Source organism: Malaclemys terrapin, chromosome 12 (assembly GCF_027887155.1).
Source record: "Malaclemys terrapin pileata isolate rMalTer1 chromosome 12, rMalTer1.hap1, whole genome shotgun sequence".
In the NCBI taxonomy this organism is placed as follows: Eukaryota; Metazoa; Chordata; order Testudines; family Emydidae; genus Malaclemys; species Malaclemys terrapin.
Window position 1 is genome coordinate 38,599,831 of NC_071516.1, and position 20,153 is coordinate 38,619,983.

Sequence of the window (20,153 nt, forward strand, 5' to 3'; positions counted from 1 at the left end):
GTGTGACGCTGGCAGACCAGGTGGCAGCTCCCTGATCCCTGGTGAATGCACGGCTGGCACCCAGGCTGGCTCACCTGGCATTAGCTGTGTTAAAATAGATGCTACATTCAGGGCTGGCTCTAGGTTTTTTTGCCGCCCCAAGCAAAAAAAATTTTGGCTGCCCCCCACCCCAGCCCTGGGGTCTCACCCCCCCCCACCAGTGCCCTCCCCCACCCGCACCCCCTGCCGCTCCAGCCCTGGGCTCCCCCCCACCAGTGCTGACTCCGCCCGCTCCCCCTTTGCCTCCAGCCGGTCCGGCGCTGGCAGGGTCGGGGTAAGCAGCAGGGCTCCTGGCCGCTCCTCAGCCCAGGGTCCCTCCAGCCAGAGCTCCCGCCTCCAGGACTGGCCAGGACCCGGGAGGGCAGAGCCGGGGGACTGCCTGGCAGAGGGCTTAGGAGCCGGGGCAGGGCAGCCCCAGAGGGAGCGGAGTCCTGGAGAGCAGGACACAGGCCCCGCCCAGCAGCGCCCTGCCCTCTATGGCCCCGCTGCTGCTGCTGCTTCTGGCCGCCCTGCCGCAGTCCCTGGGCGGCTCGGGCTGCTTCGCCCAGCCCCAGCTGAGGCACTGGGGGGTGGCCACCCTGTGGCACCTGCAGGCGGCTCTGTGTGCCCCACGGGGCAGCCCCCAGCCCGAGGGTCCCCCACTCAGAGCCTGCCTGGTCTAGCCACAAGGTGCAGGCGCTGCTCCACCACAGCGCGAACCGCAGCGGCCCCAGGGTGCCCACTGCACACAACGTGCTGCGGTTGCCGGGGCCGGCTCTAGGCTTTTGCCGCCCTAAGCAAAACAAAAAAAAAAGATGGCTGGAATGCCGCCCCTGAAAACGTGCCGCCCCAAGCACCTGCTTGGTTTACTGGTGCCTAGAGCCGGTCCTGGCTACATTTCTAAGGCTGCGTTCAGTGTTTGGTCTTTATGAAACACTTGGGAGCTGCTGCCAGCATTCATCTCACGCACACCGGTTGCATCCTGCGTTATGTCCCAGTGTTTGCTCTGTAACTACAGATGTGTCTGCTACGAAACTGGACAGCTCCCCAGACAGGAGAGAAGCAACATCAAGCGTGAGCTGCTCGTTCACCACAAGAGGCATCAGCTCGTGCCCAGCAAAAGAAGACCCATAGATCCCTGAGAAATCATCGTGGGACACCAGTGGACAGATGACATGGTTGATTTTTTTCCCCCACCACTATGAAGAGGGACCTGCACAGACGCTTGGCCCATCAGTGCTCAAGCCCTGCGGGAAGGGCATAAAAATCCCCGTCGAAGAAATTATCGTCACTTTGCTGCTGGAGAGGGCCAGGGATCTCCACGCTGCTTAGCCGGGGTTAGCGCTAAAGGGCGTACAGAGCTGACACATTACAGCTGTGTCTGTTACTGTCTGGAACCATAGACAAACTCGTATGTGTGTACTTGTCACCCACTTTAACCTGCAAATAACTCACTAGTTCCCTTTCCCTCGTTAATAAGCCTTTAGTTAGTTAATTACAGGGTTAGCTGCAGGTGTTGGTTTGGGGTGAGGGTCTGCACTGCACTCGACCTCGCGTCAGTGACTGGCACTGGATCTTGTGTGATTTTTGGTGCAATGGACCAGCTCTCACAAAAGGGTGTCGGGATACCCCAGGGGCCAGCCTGGGCTCTCCCCACGGTAAGGTATGAAGAGTTCACACGTGATCGGTGAAATCGAGTTCTAGGACTCATCAGCAGTTTGGGGCTTGTGCCATCTGTCCTGAGGCTGGTGCCCCAAAGCCCTCACATTACCCCCTCCCCCACCTGTCCCAGCCCCAGTGGCCGAGCTCACGCAGCCTGTCCCAGTGGAGCTGTTCTGCTCATTGTCAGTAATGTACTATGAGAAGCCAGGACTCCCAGGGGAGCCCCCGAACTCCCGCCCACTCTCCCTGGTCCTGCTCACCGCTGGAACGGCACCTCCTCCTGACCATCCCAGGGATTAGCTCTGTGAGGCTGACAACCCCTTCCTGTGGTCACACATCTCTTGCTGCTTCAGCCTCTCCATGCTTTAGCCCCCCAACCAGGTCCCTCAGCACTGCCACCTTCCATGCAGAGTCCTTCCAAATCTCTTCTGTTGGAGGGGCATCCGGCCAGCCTCACACCCAGTACCTCGAGCCAGTAACTCCTGCAGCAACACAGCTCACTGGCCCACCACTGCCCCTTACTCACTAGCAGTAAGGAAACCCAGGCCCACTCACTACTCGAGGCCAAGGACTCTACAACATGCAGCCAAAGTCTGCTAAGTTCCCAACCTTCCTGCAGCCCACAGGATCTCTTCTCCATCCAACCAGCCCAGATCCCCAGGGTTCCCTCCTGCCCTCTCTACTACACAGAGGGTGACCACCAACTTTCTCCCAGCAGCCTTTGCTGCTGCCAGCTCCCTGGGTTTAGACTAGCCCCACCCACTCCTGCTCAGATGTGCCACCCCCTAATTAGGGCATATGGCTAATTAGTCATAAATAATAAATAAAACTCCTTTTAAAATACTCTGAATTGCCCCCGTTTGTTCCCTGGCCCACCTCTGTGCTCTCACAGCCGGCATGGGGAGCACACCCCATCACACCGGCCTCCTATGTAATCTGGGGAGGTGGGAAACCCACCTGAGCGTCTCTGCTCTAAACCAAAGCCCTGGAACCAGGTTTCACAGGGCCCCTGTGCCATGCCCAGGCCACTGGATGCCAAGGGCGCGTCTCTCCTGATCTCCCAGCCCCCCGAGGCTGAGCTGGCACTGAGCTCTAGGGGAGGGCTCGTGGCTGAGATCCCTGAGCGGCCTGGCAGTCAGGGGTTTAGAGGCCCCTTGCCAGTCCCATCCCGGATGCCCCACTGCCAGGCTCCTGGGCCAATCGCCCCCCTGGCTTATGTAACGGCCCCTTCTGCCCCATCTTGGCTTGGCACCAGTCCGTCTAATATTTTCCCAGCCAAGCTGATGCCCAGGGGAGGTTATTAGTGGAGCTAACAAGCTCCCTTCTCCCCTCTGCCCCTGACAGATGCTAATGAGCCACGCTGTCTTAATCAGCCCCTGGTGGGTACCGAGGCAGATCTAATTGGCAGCCCCATTCCCACCAGGACCCCAAAGCCCCGGGGGACCCTCTCAGAGGTTGTTAATGCCAGGAAAGTTTGCTCTGCCTGGGAGCCCCCGAGATGCATGTGAAGGCCCTGTATCAGACCCACGGCTCCACTGCGGAGCAAGGGGGCCAGTCATGGCGCAGTCCCAGGCTGGGCCAGCCCCATAGGGCTGCTGGGCCTGGGGTTAGTCACAGTGGGGCACAGAGAGGGACCGGAGCAGCCAGAGCCCCCTGGGCCTCTGACTCTCTCAGGTCTGGGAAACAAACCAAGTCGCTAGAGAAAGGGGCTGAAATTCTGCTGCCACTGGGGGCAGGGCACGGTGCCTCCACTGCCTCTGGAGACCCTTCGGTCCAGGGGTTTCAGAGCACGGCTCGAACCAGGCCCATAAGAAGCTGGAGAGACTGGCTGGTGCCCTCTTGTGAGGGCAGCTTGTCCCTTGTCTGCTACCGCAGGGCGTTGGTGCCTTCCCTTGACTTGGCTGGCACTCTCTGAGAGAAGCCCCGGGGACTGATCCAGGCAGGCGGTTCCTCAGCACGCTGGGGTTGGCTGCATCGTGGCAGCCCCATCCAGGAACCCAACACCCGGCCTTGGCTGACGCTTTATCATACCGAGCTCTTCTCAGCAGCTGCTGCCCGCCAGCCCCCTCCCCACGACTGTCTCTCTTCTGCCCACTCAGCCAAGGTTGTTGTCCCCAGAACCGGGTGCAGATGAACGCTCGACGAGCCAGGATGCAATCCCAGGGGATGGCTGCCCCCTTCCCCCGGGACAGGCCTCAGTTTGGTTCCCATCCAGGACACCTTTAGTAAGGCAAAGGAAAATCTGTGAGGGGTTCAGGACCAGCTCCACCGAGCAGGATTTGAGGGCCCAGCAGCTACAAGACATGGATCCACTGGGCAAAGGACACCAAAAGCACCCGGGGTTTCTAGTTGGGCCCCTCTGGCGTAGGACGTGGGCGCTCCGCTGTGCTCGAGAGAGAGCTGGGTCCACCTGCTCAACGGCAGGAGCCGCCGGGTCTATGCGCTGAGAGCGGATGTGCACAGGGGTTGGTCAGAGGAGACGAGAGGGATTCAGATACCCCCAGAGGGGGCTTGCTGGGGTCCTGTAATCACCGACATGGCAGGTGGGAAGGGACCTTGCGCTATCTAGTCCATCCCCTGCGCTGAGGCAGGGCCAAGTGACCCTAGACTACCCCTGATGTTGGCTTGTCCAACCCTCTCTGCCACGCAACCTTCCCGTTAATCGAGCCATGACTCCCGCCCAGCCTGGGATGGTTGGACGGAGGAGCACCCCAAGGGGTTCAGATGCTCAGAGAGGCGGGCTAAAGGGGTTCACACGGGGATGGGTGGAGAGGTATCTGGGGGGACAGAGATGGGGGACATCATGTGACAGCTGATTGGCGATGGGGCCTTCCCCCTGCCTGCCCGGGTTCTATAGGATCTGACCCAGGGGGTTTCACCTATCAGTAGCCAATGGGGCAGGCGGCCCCGCACTGTGGCAAATGGCGTTAACCGGCCAAGGACCCAACCCCTCCCTCCAGCATACAGAGGTGGGGGGTCGCTTCAGGGTGTGGGAAGACAGGAAAGGACACATAAATAGACCACACCCCTCGCAAGCCAAGCCCCACCCCTACAGCGCATAAACCCGCCCCAAAATGCTGTCAAACAAACTCAGCCGTAAGACTCCCTTGTTCTGTCATTGTTGTATTGTTAGCAATGCGCGCAACTGACAGAATGCAGCCGTGGAGTGGTCCTATGATAAAATGCAGCAGGGCGGGGAGGGGCAGAGCTGCCTGGTATTAGGGGAGCCAAACTCCCAGTTCATTGGGGGCTTCCCATTTCTGTGACAGCTCTGAATCATCCCAGCTGCAAACTGAGCATTGGTAACACATCACATCACTGCAGAACAGCCAGAATGGTCCAACGTGGGAATGTGAAGAAGGGGCCGGCTCCCACCTGCACCGAACATGGCCTGGCGCCCAGACGGGGCTGGGCAGCCATCCCCACCTCCTCGGCACTGAGCTGAGGGTTGGTCCTTCCCCAGCGGGGCACCAGCTGTGAGAAAGGGGGTTTGGATAACACCCCCAAGATGTTCCCCTGTCTGTGAGTGGGCAGCATAGGCGAATCGCCCAGGGGATTTAGGAGTGGCGTTCCCGCACATCTCAGCCTACGGGCCCGAATGCAGGGTCTTCTGCGGGGTCACCGGCCAGGTGACACTCCCCGGTAGTGCCAGCGATCGAGGCAGGTGGTTTTGGGCGGAGCGTCCAGGGCTGCATCCCTGGAGGGGGGCGGTATTGGGGGTTGGAGCTGAGACACGGGCTTGGGCGGGAATCCCGTGGTCTGCGGGACTCCAGCGGCCATGGTTCGAGCGCCACAGGACACCAGGCTCGGACACCCCCCATGGGGGAAGGGATGGGGGTCAGGGGCTGCCTGAGGGGGCTCTGGGCTCAGATCAGCGTACATGGGAGCCGGGAGCAACGGCCACAAAATCAAGAGTGGGGGGCAGGCTAGCAGAGCAAGCGGCAAAGGAGGGGGCAGGGCAGCAGTTTGCATTGGAGGCGTGTGCCCCCCCCCCCCCCCCCCCCGGCTACACCAGACCTTTGCCCTTCATGCGCTCCAGCAGCACGGAGACCAGGCGCTCCAGCTTGACAGCAGCCTGGCGCCCGGCCTCCAGCACCTCGGCGTGGTTGGCCTTCTCCCGGGTCCCGTACTCCAGCACCGACTTGTTGGTGATCAGAGAGAAGCCGAAGACGCGCAGGCCGCAGTGCCGGGCCACAAGCACCTCGGGCACCGTGCTCATCCCTGGGGGCACAGCCTGCGTCAGCCTGCAGGAGGCGACAGAGAGCCAGCGACGCCCGGCCCCCACCCCACAGTAGCCGCTCTTCCCGTTCCCTCCTATGCTCCATTCGTCCCTTACCCTCCTCCCTCCCCCTCCATCTCTTCCTTCCTTCCCTCCCTCCCCATTCCCTCCTCTGCCCCGTTCCTTCCTTCCTTCCCTCCCTCCTCTGCCCCGTTCCTTCCTCTGCCCCGTTCCTTCCTTCCCTCCCTCCTCTGCCCCGTTCCTTCCTCTGCCCCGTTCCTTCCTTCCTTCCCTCCCTCCCCGTTCCCTCCTCTGCCCCGTTCCTTCCCTCTCTCTCTCCCTCCCCGTTCCCTCCTCTGCCCCGTTCCTTCCTTCCTTCCCTCCCCGTTCCCTCCTCCTTCCCTCCCCGTTCCCTCCTCTGCCCCGTTCCTTCCTTCCTTCCCTCCCTCCCCGTTCCCTCCTCTGCCCCGTTCCTTCCCTCTCTCCCTCCCTCCCCGTTCCCTCCTCTGCCCCGTTCCTTCCTTCCCTCCCCGTTCCCTCCTCCTTCCCTCCCCGTTCTCTCCTCTGCCCCGTTCCTTCCTTCCTTCCCTCCCTCCCCGTTCCCTCCTCTGCCCCGTTCCTTCCCTCTCTCCCTCCCCGTTCCCTCCTCTGCCCCGTTCCTTCCTTCCCTCCCCGTTCCCTCCTCCTTCCCTCCCCGTTCTCTCCTCTGCCCCGTTCCTTCCTTCCTTCCCTCCCTCCCCGTTCCCTCCTCTGCCCCGTTCCTTCCCTCTCTCTCTCCCTCCCCGTTCCCTCCTCTGCCCCGTTCCTTCCTTCCCTCCCCGTTCCCTCCTCCTTCCCTCCCCGTTCTCTCCTCTGCCCCGTTCCTTCCTTCCTTCCCTCCCTCCCCGTTCCCTGCTCCCCTCCGCCCCCCGTCTGTGGCTCACCGACAGCGTCAGCGCCCAGCTGCTGCAGGAAGCGGCACTCAGCAATGGTCTCGTAGTTGGGCCCCCCCAAGGTGCAGTAGACGCCCTCGTGCAGGCTCGGGCCATAGCCCAGCTCCTTGCCCACTGCCAGCGCCAGGCCCCGCAGCTGCTCGTCATAGGCGTCTGACATGGCGGGGAAGCGGGGCCCGAACCTACGTGGGCAGGGGAGGAGAGAGCGCTTGTGTTGTGGTCGGAGATGGAGACGCCCCCCCCATCCCTTCCTGGAGCAGAGAATGGCCCTGGGGTCCCCTGTGCTGGTCTCTGACCAGGACTCAGGGTCCTGTCCCCGCCCAGGGTCTCCCACCCATTTCCCAGGCTTTACACTGCTGCCACCATTCACCATGGCAAAGGAGGGGCACAGCTTCAGTGGGGCTGTAGGAAAACACTGGGGGGTAGGAGGCAGCAGGGGGGAACCCAGTGGGGGTCAGCAGGGAAGGAGGACGCTGGGTGCCCAGGGGAGCAGCAGGGATGGAGCATGCTGGGTGCCCAGTGGGGCAGGAGGGGGCCTGGTGCCTGGCGGGGCAGGGCAGCGAGGGACAGAGCAGCAGGGGGGCAGGGAGGGGAGGCACAGGGTGCCCAGTGCAGGGGGGAGCAGCTCCTACCTCTCGTCACAGGGGCCGCTCAGCGGGTTGATGCCAGCCAGGCCAGGCATGTTGATGTGGTCCCGGATCACCATGATGTCCCCCACCTGATACCCGCGGTTGAGGCCTCCAGCCGCGTTGGTGACAATCAGGGTCCCTGCACCCAGCAGGCGGAAGATCCGCACTGGGAACGTCACCTGTGGGGGAGCAGGCAGGGATGGGGGCAAAGTGGCCACCTCCAAAATTGGGGGGGAGCAGCATCCAGTGCCAGATGCTCCCCAGCCCTGGGTACCCCAATACAGCTCTGCCAGTGCCCCTCACTCCTGAACCTGCAGCTCCCCTCCCCCCATGTCCCTCACTCCTGAACCGCAGCCCCCCGTGTCCCTCAGGCCTGGCCTTAAGGAAAATGGCGACCTGGGCAAACTTATATTTTAGTGCCCCTTGAGTTTCAGTATGTCATACTTTCACTACAGGGTGTTGGGGCTGTAGTGAAAACTCTACTTTTTTTTGTGTGGATAACTTAGAAATAAGCTGTTGATTTCACTGTACACACACAAATCCACAATATATCCATCAGTAATAAATAATTTATTTACTGATAGGGAAAGCAAGAAAAATGCTGCTTGAGAACTTGTTAGAGTCAAAATTCAGCGATATAAACTTCTAAATTGGGATAGTTACAAATGGACTAGTGAATCAACAAATCCTTTCTGGTTTTCAGATAGTTATTTTGTATATCTTGACATATGATATTGACACTTGGTGGGTTTTGCTGTGAGTCATGTTGGTACCTGGATATTTATACACACACAGCACATGAAAAGATGGGAGTTGCCTTACCAAGTGGGGGGGTCAGTGCTAACTAGGCCAATTGAATTAGGGTGGATGTGGCCCATTCCCAACAGTTGACAAGAAGATGTGAGTATCAACAGAGGGAAAATTATTTTTTGTAGTGATCTAGCCACTCCCAGTCTACAAGCCGTCAGGAACACTATCCCCGATAATGTCACGGCAAACTTGGTGGCTGAGCTTTGTGACTTTGTCCTCACCTATAACTATTTCAGATTTGGGGACAATTTATACCTTCAAGTCAGCAGCACTGCTATGGTTACCCGCATGGCCCCACAGTATGCCAACATTTTTATGGCTGACTTAGAACAACGCTTCCTTAGCTCTCGTCCCCTAACGCCCCTACTCTAGTTGCGCTACATTGATGACATCTTCATCATCTGGACCCATGGGAAGGAGGCCCTTGAGGAATTCCACCAGGATTTCAACAATTTCTACCCTGGACCATCAACCTCAGCCTGGACCAGTCCACACAAGAGATTCACTTCCTGGACACTACAGTGCTAATAAGCAATGGTCACATAAACACAGGGCCGGCTCTGGCTTTTTGGCCACCCCAAGCCAAAAAAAAAAAAAAAACGGGGCGGCCAGCAAAAAAAAAAAAAAAAAAAAAGGGGGAGGGAGCGGACGGGAGAGAGAGAGAGAGAGAAGAGGGCGGCCAGGGCTACAGCAGGGGCGCTGCCACGCGGCCCCTCCCGCTGCGCCGCCTCCTGCCGCCAGGGCTCCGCTCCGGTTGGCGGGGAGGGAAGGAAGAGGACTGCCCTGCAGGGCGCTCTGGTTCTCTGTGCCGCCGCCCCCTACAGAGCGGCCGGAGCGGAACAACAACAACAACAACAAAAGCCGCCGTGCCGCCCTAGGATTGGGCAGAATGCCGCCTCGAAGAATCTGCCGCCCCAAGCACCAGCTTGCTCAGCTGGTGCCTGGAGCCGGCCCTGCATAAACACCACCTCTTCATGCTCTCTGTATGTGTGTGTATATATATCTCCTCAATATATGTTCCATTCTATGCATCCGAAGAAGTGGGCTGTAGCCCACGAAAGTTTATGCTCAAATAAATTTGTTAGTCTCTAAGGTGCCACAAGTACTCCTGTTCTTTTTATAAACACCAATCTATACCGGAAACATACTGACCACATCACACGATCCATTGTCTACAGCTAAGCCCTAAGATACAACCGCATTTGCTCCAATCCCTCAGACAGAGACAAACACATACAGGATCTCTACCAAGCGTTCTTAAAACAACAATACCCCTCTGGGGAAGTGAGGAAACATTGACAGAGCCAGAAGGGTACCCAGAAGCCACCTACTACAGGACAGGCCCAGCAAAGAAAGTAACAGAACGCCACTAGCCATCACCTTCAGCCCCCAACTAAAACCTCTCTAGCACATCATCAAGGATCTACAACCTATCTTGAAGGATGATCCCTCACTCTCACAGACCTTGGGAGACAGGCCAGTCCTCGCTTACAAACAGCCCCCCAACCTGAAGCAAATACTCACCAGCAACTACACACAACAGAAACACTAACCCAGGAACCAATCCCTGCAACAAGCACCGTTGCCAACTCTGTCCGCATATCCATTCAAGGGACACCATCATAGGACCTAACCACATCAGCCACACTATCAGGGGCTCGTTCACCTGCACATCTACCAAAGTGATATATGCCATCATGTGCCAGCAATGCCCCTCTGCCATGTACATTGGCCAAACCGGACAGTCTCTACGCAAAAGAATAAATGGACACAAATCAGACATCAAGAATTGTAACATTCAAAAACCAGTAGGAGAGCACTTCAATCTCCCTGGACACTCAATAACAGATTTAAAAGTGGCTATTCTTCAACAAAAAAACTTCCAAAACAGACTTCAAAAAGACACTGCAGAACTAGAATTAATTTGCAAACTTGACACTATCAAATTAGGCCCAAATAAAGACTGGGAGTGGCTGGGTCACTACAAAAAATAATTTTCCCTTTGTTGATACTCACACCTTCTTATCAACTTTTGGGAATGGGCGACGTCCACCTTGATTGCATTGGCCTCGTTAGCACTGACCCCACACTTGGTAAGGCGACTCCCATCTTTTCACCTGCCTACTGTATTTTTCACTCTATGCATCTGATGAAGTGGGTTATAGCCTATAAAAGCTTATGCCCAAATAAATGTGTTAGTCTCTAAGGTGCCACAAGGACTCCTCGTTGTTTTTGCTGATACAAACCAACACGGCTACCCAAATCACAACAATCACACATTATCCTCAGTTCCATCCTCACACTAACAGCAGGAACCCCAGTGACTTCCAGAGGATGAATGAGGTTTGCAGGACATGGGATTAAGATGGGAGCAAAGAAAGGAGTTTCCTTATTCTTAATCTTGATGCAGTATAGAAATGTACACAACATTGTGCCCAACAATTTAGGCCAGGCCCTGCCCCTAAGAATTTCACTATACTGTTAAGTACAACTTGTAGTGGAAACAGAAACTGTTGAAAAAAGAAAGCCTGGGGGCATGGGTAAGCAATCAGGGATTGAATGAAAGGTAAATGGGTTTCAAGGAGGTCACAGCAGGCAGGCAGACACCACCCACTGTGACTCCGGTTTCCACTCCTGTTCAGATGGGGGGGGGGGGCACACGGGGGAGCTGATTTCAGTCACACTCATTTATCTCCTATGCACCTGCCTGCCTGACTCTGGGGAGACAGCAGCCTCCCCCAGGAGGAAGGACAGGACCTTCAGCTGCTGATGGGGGCGGGGCACAATTTAAAGGTTCCCCCCCAAAAGCTGGAGTGTCAACCCCTCCCCAGGCAGCCAGGCCTCCCCCTTACCCTCAGGTCCCCTGTGGGAAAGCAGCTGTTCCCTCCTCCCTCCCCTACCTAACCTCTCCCTGCAGAGCTGAAGCAGCAGCCCTTCCTCCCTACTGCTCCCAGGCTCCCAACTATTTGGTGCACCTGCTGTTTGTTTACCTCTCCTGTCCTGGTCCCAGGCTGCCCCCAGCAAGCAGGGGAGGGAGGGGGAGAGCTCGGCAGGCAAATCCTGGCAGAGAACTGGGGCGGGGCGAGGTGGGGGGAGGGTAATGTGACCCAGTGCCTGCCCCCCCATGGGTCACCCCTCTGCAGGGAAAGGAAGGGATGGGATGGGAGTAGGCAGGCTGCAGCAGCAGCACCCCTGGTGGTGCTCACTGTGCAGAGCTAAATATGTGCTCCTGTCCTGCTGGCAGTGCCAGGGGAAAGAGCAAGCCCTTCCCTGGACAAGTGGGGCTCTTAGTGGGGAAGGGGAAAAGAAGGAGGATGGACCCGGACCTGCTCTGCACTAACACACAACCAGATAGCAGGGCTGCTCCAAACCCCCAGCGAGCCGGAACAGACAGAGACAAGCTGCACACACACTCCTCCTTCAACACCCGCCCCCAACCTCAGCCGCCCACCCCAGACATCAGGACAGGACCCAGCACAGCCTGCCCCATGGTTTCTACAGGGGGCCCTCTGTCCCGGGAGAGTGGGGGACCCCCCCAGGCACCCAGCCCTGCTGCTGCTCCCACCAGGAGTTACCTGAGAGTGAGTGAGTACAGGGGCAGCTCTAGGCACCAGCAAAGCAAGCAGGTGCTTGGGGCAGCCGGCAGGGATCCAGCCTGAGAGCTGAGAACCAACAGGGGACCCTGGGAGCTGTAGTTCCTTGGTTAGCTCCCTGCCTATAGAGCCAGCCCTGGAGCAGGGAAAGAACTATATTTCCCAGCATTCCCTTGGCCGCTATCAACAGGAAAGGGAGGGGGAGGGAGTATGGTAGCTGAAACCTCATGCTGCAGCTTGCTGTGAATGGAGAGCTCACTGCTAGAGCAGGGTGGCACTGTGAATGGGGAACAAGTATGCCCAAGGAGTAGAAGGCTTTGGCCCAGATATCCCCTTCAGAAGACATCCCCAGACTGGATTAGGGATACTGGTGTGACCTCACCTTGCAGCCCTCAAAGAAAGAATTGGGGGGACTAAATGAACAGCGCCCCTCTCTATCTGAAGCCTAGCAAGGGTGGTACGTGGATCTCACTAGAATTTAAAATGAAAAGTAAGGGAGGGGAGGCTCTACTGGACCTGGGCAGCTTTAGCTACAGTACCAGGCATGTAGGAGGATTTCCACTTCTGAGCCATGGAAACAGAAATTGACTTTTCCTTTCCAGATTTAGCTAATATTCAGAAAGGGAATCTAGCATCTGCCTTCCAGATTTGAACACCTCAAAATTCAGGAGTGCTCAAGCTCAATTTGGGCAGCTGTTACTTCATTTCTCCTAGGGTTACCATCCGTCCGGCTTTCCCCGGACATGTCCGGCTTTTTCAGTGTTAAATGGCCGTCCGGGGGGAGATTTCTAATCAAGTAGAAATGTCCGGGATTTCCCCATTCCCCTCATGCGGAGTGGCTGATTGGACACCTGGCCTGATTGAAAGTCGCTCGCAGCCACTAGGGCCTCTAGCAGCCAGAGTCCCTCCCCCACAGAGCAGCGGCAGTGTTTGATTCCACGTGGAGCCTGCATTTCTCCCTCTGCCGGGTGAGCGGGGGGAGCAGGGCAGGTGGCGGGGGGTGTGTAGAGGCTGCAGGGGCAGGGCAGGCAGGGGGCGCAGAGGCTGCAGGGCGAGTGGGGAGCAGGGGGCACAGAGGCTGCAGGGGCAGGGGGGGTGCAGAGGCTGCAGGGCGAGTGGGGAGCAGGGGGCACAGAGGCTGCAGGGGCGGGGGGGTGCAGAGGCTGCAGGGCGAGTGGGGAGCAGGGGGCACAGAGGCTGCAGGGGCGGGGGGGCACAGAGGCTGCAGGGGCAGGGCAGGCAGGGGGCACAGAAGCTGCAGGGCGAATGGGGAGCAGGGGGCACAGAGGCTGCAGGGGCGAGGGGCACAGAGGCTGCAGGGGCAGGGCAGGCAGGGGGCGCAGAGGCTGCAGGGCGAGTGGGGAGCAGGGGGCACAGAGGCTGCAGGGGCGGGGGGGGGCACAGAGGCTGCAGGGGCAGGGCAGGCAGGGGGCACAGAAGCTGCAGGGCGAGTGGGGAGCAGGGGGCACAGAGGCTGCAGGGGCGGGGGGCGCAGAGGCTGCAGGGCGAGTGGGGAGCAGGGGGCACAGAGACTGCAGGGGCAGGGCAGGCAGGGGACGCAGAGGCTGCAGGGCGAGTGGGGAGCAGGGGGCACAGAGGCTGCAGGGGCAGGGGGGCACAGAGGCTGCAGGGGCAGGGCAGGCAGGGAGCACAGAAGCTGCAGGGCGAGTGGGGAGCAGGGGGCACAGAGGCTGCAGGGGCGGGGGGCACAGAGGCTGCAGGGGCAGGGCAGGCAGGGGGCACAGAGGCTGCAGGGCGAGTGGGGAGCAGGGGGCACAGAGACTGCAGGGGCGGGGGGGTGCAGAGGCTGCAGGGTGAAGAGGCACAGGCAAGGGCATAGAGGCTGCAGGGGCCGCGGGGAGCAGGGAAGTACTTAGCAACCCCCAACCAAGATCAGAGCGGGAGGGAGGAGGGGGAATGCGGGGTGCTCAGAGGAGGGGGCAGAGTTGGGGCAGGGACTTTGGGGAAGGGGTTGGAATGGGGGCGGAGAAGGGGTGGGGTTGGGGCGGGGAAGGGGAAGGGGCGGAGTTGGGGCAGGGCCAGGGGCGGGACCGGGGCCCCGTGGAGTGTCCTCTTTTTTAAATATTTGAATATGGTAACCCTATTTCTCCCAAATCAAATATACTGATCCACTGTAACTTGCTGTAGAAAAAGTAGGATAAAATTGAGCAAGAAATGCTTCCCAGTGGTTTTTAGGACTGGAATTGCTATTTTCAACAGCCATTGCCTTTTTTTTTTTTTAGTTTTATTTGTTTAAAAGGAAGACAATTTGCATTGGCAAATTTCCCATAGAAACAAAGAGTGGAACAAAAGAATAATAAAGGCACCTCAACTTTTCCTCATTTATGGAGGACAGTCTTATAATATGCATCCAGATATCCTCCAGTCACACAAGCTGAAAACTGTTCCACTTTACTGCAGTTCTGTAACCATATGGGAACCAATCCTGTCTGGGTTCTGTGCACATCCAAAATTCCTGCTGAATGACCCGCCCTGGGAGCGAGTTACCAGTGACCCAGGGCTGGGGCGGAAGGAGGGTGCAGGTGGGGATGGGGGAGAGCCCAGGGCTGGGGCGGCAGGGGGTGAGGGTGGAGGAGGCAGAGCCCAGGGCTGGGGCAGCAGGGTGTGGGTGGGTGGGGGGGAACTGGTGGGGGGGCAGGGGGAGTCCAGAGCTGGGGCAGCATGGGGTGGGGGGCTGGGGTGGCAGGGGGTGCAGGTGGGGGGAGGCCCAGAGCTGGAGCGGCAGGGGGTGCAGGTGGAGGGGAGGCCCAGAGCTGGGGCGGCAGGGGGTGCAGGTGGAGGGGAGGCCCAGAGCTGGGGCGGCAGGGGGTGCAGGTGGAGGGGAGGAGAGCCCAGAGTTGGGGCAACAGGGGAGTGCGGGGGGGAGCCCAGGGCTGGGGTGGGGGCAGCCAAAATTTTTTTTGCTTGGGGCGGCAAAAAACCTACAGTGAGTACCTCAAGCTGCAGCTTGGATGTGTGTTTTCTCTCCCGCCCTGACTCTGACTGGGCTGGCAGGAGTGCATCCACTCCTTAAGCCCAGCTGACTGGCTGCAGGTAAGGTCACAAGGGACACATCAAATGCACCCCCATCAGCACGTCGCCCTGGGCATCTGCCCTTATCGTCCTGGCCAAAGGCCGGCCCTCACTCCTGAACCGCAGCCCCCCTCCCCTTCCCCCATGCCCCTCCCGACCCGCAGCTCCCCTCCCCCCCATGCCCCTCACTCCCAAATTGCAACCCCCTCAACTCAGACCCCCCTACTCCCCTGTGACCCTCACTACCAATCCGCAACCCCCTGCTAGCCCAGTCCTGGGCTCCCCTCACACCACCTCCCCCACAAGGAGCCACTCACCTTCCACAGCGGGTACCCCTCATACATGTGGAACCGGCCCTTCATCACCACGCAGCTTACCCCCGCCAGCGTCCCGAACACCAGCTTCCCCGCATGGCCTGCCACTGCCAGAGATGGGAAAGGGTTTAAACGCCAGCCCCAGGGCGTCTTACACAGTGTAGGTACTGCCTCGCCTCTGCACCCTCGACTTGTGCAGCCGCCCACCCTCGCCCTCTGCGCCCCCTGCCCTCTACACCCCCTTGCCCAATGCACCCCCCACTCCTTGCCCTCTGCACCCCCCTGACCCTCGCCCCATATTGCCCATTATAAAGTATAGCCGCTCCTTCCCATCCCCCATCCTCTGTTGCCCCTAGTGCCCATTATACCAGTGGTTTTCAAACTTTTTTTCTGGAGACCCAGTTGAAGAAAATTGTTGATGCCCACGACCCAATGGAGCTGGGGATGAGGGGTTTAGGGTGTGGGAGGGGCTCAGGGCTGGAGCAGAGGGTTGGGGTGCAGGGGTGAGGACTGCAGGGTGGGGCCGGGAATGAGGAGTTCAGGGTGTGGGAGGGTATCTGGGCTTGGGCAGGGGATGAGGGGGTTGGGGTGCAGGAGGGGCACCAGGTTTGGGGGGGGCTCAGGGCTGGGGCAGGGGGTTGTGGTGCAGGAGGGGGGCAGGGCTCTAGGCTGGGGGTGCAGGCTCTGGGGTGGGGCAGGGGATTGGGGTGTGGGCGCAGACTTACCTCCAGCAGTTCCCAATCAGCGGCACAGCCAGGGTGCACTGCGGACTGCGCTGTGCCCCAGAAGCAGCCAGCAGCGGGTCTGACTCGTAGGCGGAGGCGCGCAAGCGGCTCCGCGTGACTCTCACCTGCAGGCACAACCCCCCAGTACGGAGCCGGTACTTGGAGCGGGGGCTGCGCATGGAGCCCTGTGGCCCCCTGCCTAGAAGCTGGACCCGCTGCTGGCCGCTTCCGGGGCAAAGCGCCGTGTCGGAATGCTAGGCACTAGCCTGCCTTAGCCAGGCAGCACCGCCGACAGGACTTTTAATGGCCGGGTCGGGGTGCTGACCAGAGCAAGGCGACCCAGTGCCTGACATGCCGCGACCCAGTAGTGGGTTGTGACTAGGGTGACCACATAGCTGGTGTGAAAAATCAGGATGTGGGTGGTGGAGAATAGGCACCTATATAAGGCAGAGCCCTGAATAAAATTGGGACATCTGGTCACCCTAGTCATGACCCGCGGTTTGAAAAACACTGTATTATACAGTATAGCCGCCCATTCCCCACCCCTGCCCTCTGCTGCCCCTAGTGCCCATTATACAGTATAGCCGCCCCTCGCTAGGTACCTGTGCTCTGGGGGAAGTTGGGAATATCTGTGTAGTTAAAAACCACTGGATCCTTCACCTGGTCAGCCAGGCCCCCGAGGCCAGAGCCACAGATAATGGCCAAGCTGGGGCGGTGCTTGGTGTGATCCAGCAGCCAGTCGGCTGTTTCCTTGTGCTGCTCGTACGTGTACCTGCCGAGGGAGAGAGACGCGAGAGAGTTAAACCGAGCCATGTGCGTACACAGCAGGGCTGATCCCCTCCAGGAGGGGGCACAGAGGGACACACACACACAGAGCAGGGCCCATCCCCTCCAGCAGGGGTCACAGGGACACACAGAGCAGGGCCCATCCCCTCCAGCAGGGGGCACAGGGACACACACAGAGCAGTGCCCATCCCCTCCAGCAGGGGGCACAGGGACACACACAGAGCAGGGCCCATCCCCTCCAGCAGGGGTCACAGGGACACACAGAGCAGGGCCCATCCCCTCCAGCAGGGGTCACAGGGACACACAGAGCAGGGCCCATCCCCTCCAGCAGGGGGCACAGGGACACACACAGAGCAGTGCCCATCCCCTCCAGCAGCGAGCGGGCGGGCGGATGGACACGCACGCACGCACGCCCATCCAGCTCCCAGCCCATCTCAGAGGCCTGGCAGGGGCAGGTGCGGGGGGCGGGACGGTTCAGAGCTACAGGGGGCTGGAGCCAGGCTGGGCCAGAGGGGGGACGCTGGGGTGGGAGTGGTGGCCACGGTGGGGCAGGACAGAATTGCAGAGCAAGGGGAAAAGATGGGGCCCAGGGGGTGGGCAAGGCGCCAACCCCAGAGAGGCCATGGGGAGGGCAGGGACCTCTGAGCTGCCAGGCTCCTGGGCCGGTCGTGGGCAGGGAGCTGCCTGCTCTTCATCCCCTGGAGAAGGGCTCCAGCCTGGCAGGAGGCGGCACTCAGGGCCGGCTCCAGGCACCAGCTTACCAAGCAGGTGCTTGGGGCGGCGACTTCGGAGAGGGGCGGCACATCCAGCTGTTCGGCAGCAATTCGGCGGACGGTCCCTCACTCCTGCTCAGAGCGAAGGACCTCCTGCGAATTGCCGCCGCAGATCGCGACCGCGGCTTTTTGTTTGTTTGGCTGCTTGGGGCGGCCAAAACCCTGGAGCCGGCCCTCGCGGCACTTTACCAGCACCATCCACCCTGCCAGGGCAAGCGGGGAAATCTCCCCCCATCCCAGCTTTGCTGGGCCCCTCACTCCAAACCGCAGCCCCCGCTAACCTGGGCCTGATCTCCATCACTGGAGGGTGAAGAAGGATGCTGGGGGCAGGCAGCCTGCAGAGTCAGGCAGGCTGGCCTGGGATTGCTCCCAGGCCTGTTGATCATTAACTAAGGGGTGTGTGGGAAGGGGCGGGGAGCGGGGTCAGCCCAGGCCACCGGAGGGGAAGTGGCTTCCCCAGGGGCCCGTTACTCCGCAGGGCCCTGTGCTGGCAGGCTGCCATCTGGGTGGTGGTTTCCCGGAATAGAGAAACAGTCTCTGCCCCAGATCCCTGCTGGGCCCCCCCCGCATTGAGTCACATGCTGGGTTTTGGAGGGAAACATGCTGAGCTGGCTGTTTGGGTCAGGTGGCTTTGACTCATCCGGGTGCTGGGGGAGCCTGGAGGCGCCATGAACATGAGAATCCGGTCTTAGCAAGGGGTGGAATAGCAGGGTGCTGTGGGTCCGGACTCAGGGGCACCGGCAAACTCTCCTTGCAGCTGCCAGGGGCTGGATCAGGCCCAGAGCCCCCTGGAGTAGAACAGCCCTGTGCTCCATTCCCCACCCCCACCCCCCCCGAGCCATCCAGTGCCCCCTCCCCCCCGCAAGGAGGGCATTAAGGGGTCAGGGAGAGTCCCACAAAGGGTGAACAGATGTCCCGATTTTATAGGGACAGTCCTGATTTTTGGGTCTTTTTCTTATATAGGATCCTATTACCCCCCACCCCCTGTCCCGATTTTTCACACTTGCTGTCTGGTCACCCTAGTCCCACATTCCCTGCAGGAGCAGACAGCCCCTCACCCATTACGAGTGGGTCAGAACTAGCCCTACTGTACCAGGCTGGGGTCACTGTGCCGGGCTCCCCACAGCTGGGGCTGCGGGGTGGGGGGTACAGCAGGGGGCACTGGGCTGCAGGGAGTACAGCAGCTGGCACAGCAGGGGCGCTGTGCTACAAGGGGGAGTACAGCAGGGGACAGTGGGCGAAATATAGCATGGGGCACAGCAGGGGGCGCTGGGCTGCGAGGGGGGCACAGCAGAGGTGCTGGGCTGGGGGGGTACAGTGGGGGGTGCTCTCCCCAGGCAGACCCATTGCCCAGCACTAGAGGATCACCCCAGCCCCTCCCTGGGGTCCTGGGCCCAGTGCCAGCCACTAGTCAGTCAGTGCCAGGGCTAATTAACGCCTCCCCAGACTGCCCGGCACACCCCCACCAGCCCCCAGCGCCTAGACACTCTCTCAGGGCATCAGTGGCAGAGAGCCCAGGCGACCTGGCTCCCAGTCTTCCCCCCCCCCCCCTAACCACTAGACCGCACTCCCCTCCCATCCCCTGGGATAGAACTCAGGAGTCCTGGTCTCCAGCCTTCCCGGAGAGGACCCAGGAATCCGCCCCTCCCCCCGCGCACACCTGCACTCCTCCGACGCTGCCGGCTCCATGGCGGGTCCGGGCGATGCTGAGCCGGGCGCGGCCGGGCCGGTGACTCCGGCTGCTTCGCCCCGCCCCCGGCCCGGCCCCAGCTCCGCTCCCTGCCCTGCACCGGCTCCGGGGGAGAGCCCCACACCCCGCTCTCCAGCAGCCAGGGAGACCCCCCACACACACACCTAGCCCCGCAGTGCCCAGGGGCGAGATCCCCCATTTTAGCCCCTCATCGCCAGACACCCTCCAATACAGCCCTCCAGCATTGGGGGAGACCCCCTATTCTAGATCCCCCACCCCCAGACCCCCAGTGTCCAGGGGAGACCCCCCCATTCCCAGCCCCCCAGTACCAGGAGGAGACACCGCATTCTAGCCCCTTACCATTCCCATCCCCCCAGCGCCAGAGAAACCCCCCTTTCCAGCCCACCAGCATTGGGGGAGACCCCCTATACTGCTCCCCCATTCCGAGCCCCTCAATGCCCAGAGAAGACCTCCCATTCCAGCCCTCCAGCATCGGGGGAGACCCCATAGTTCTAGCCCTCCCATTCCCAGTCCCCCAGCACCAGGGGTAGACTCCCCTTCTACCCCCTCCTCATTTCCAACCCCCCAATGCCAGAGACTCCACTCTACTCCCACGCCCCGGCACCAGAGACACCTCCCCAATCCCAGCCTCCCGGCGCCAGAGACACCCCCAATCTAGCCCCCCTATTCCCAGCCCTAGATACCTCCATTCCAGCCCCCCAGCTCCAGAGACACCCCTCAATCCAACCCCACTACACCCAGACTCCCGGCGCCAGAGACACCCCCAATCCAGCTCCCCTACTTCCAGTCCCCCAGCGCCAGACACCCCCCTTCCAGCCCCCTACTCCCATCCCCGCAGCGCCAGATACGCCCCCTTTACAGCCTCCCTACTGCCAGCCCCCCAGTGCCAGACACCCCCCTTCCAGCCCCCTACTCCCAATCCCCCAGCGCCAGACGCCCCCCCAATCC

The 20,153-nt window shown here is 60.3% G+C and overlaps 1 protein-coding gene across 2 annotated transcripts; it reads right to left on the reverse strand.

Annotated features, from left to right (window-relative positions):
* Positions 1-4,787: 4,787 nt before the first annotated feature.
* Positions 4,788-19,425, reverse strand: PNP (purine nucleoside phosphorylase). Of its 2 annotated transcripts, none has more exons than XM_054045423.1 (6): positions 19,155-19,425; positions 16,538-16,707; positions 15,214-15,317; positions 7,464-7,639; positions 6,823-7,013; positions 4,788-5,901 (listed from the first exon to the last, which is right to left on the reverse strand). In XM_054045423.1, the coding sequence occupies exons 1-6, from the start codon at positions 19,181-19,183 to the stop codon at positions 5,687-5,689; spliced, it is 885 nt and encodes a 294-aa protein (XP_053901398.1). In that variant the 5' UTR covers positions 19,184-19,425; the 3' UTR covers positions 4,788-5,686. The 2 variants fall into 2 exon arrangements, with proteins under 2 accessions (XP_053901398.1, XP_053901399.1); XM_054045424.1 differs by lacking the exon at positions 19,155-19,425 and adding an exon at positions 17,776-17,840.
* Positions 19,426-20,153: the final 728 nt, after the last annotated feature.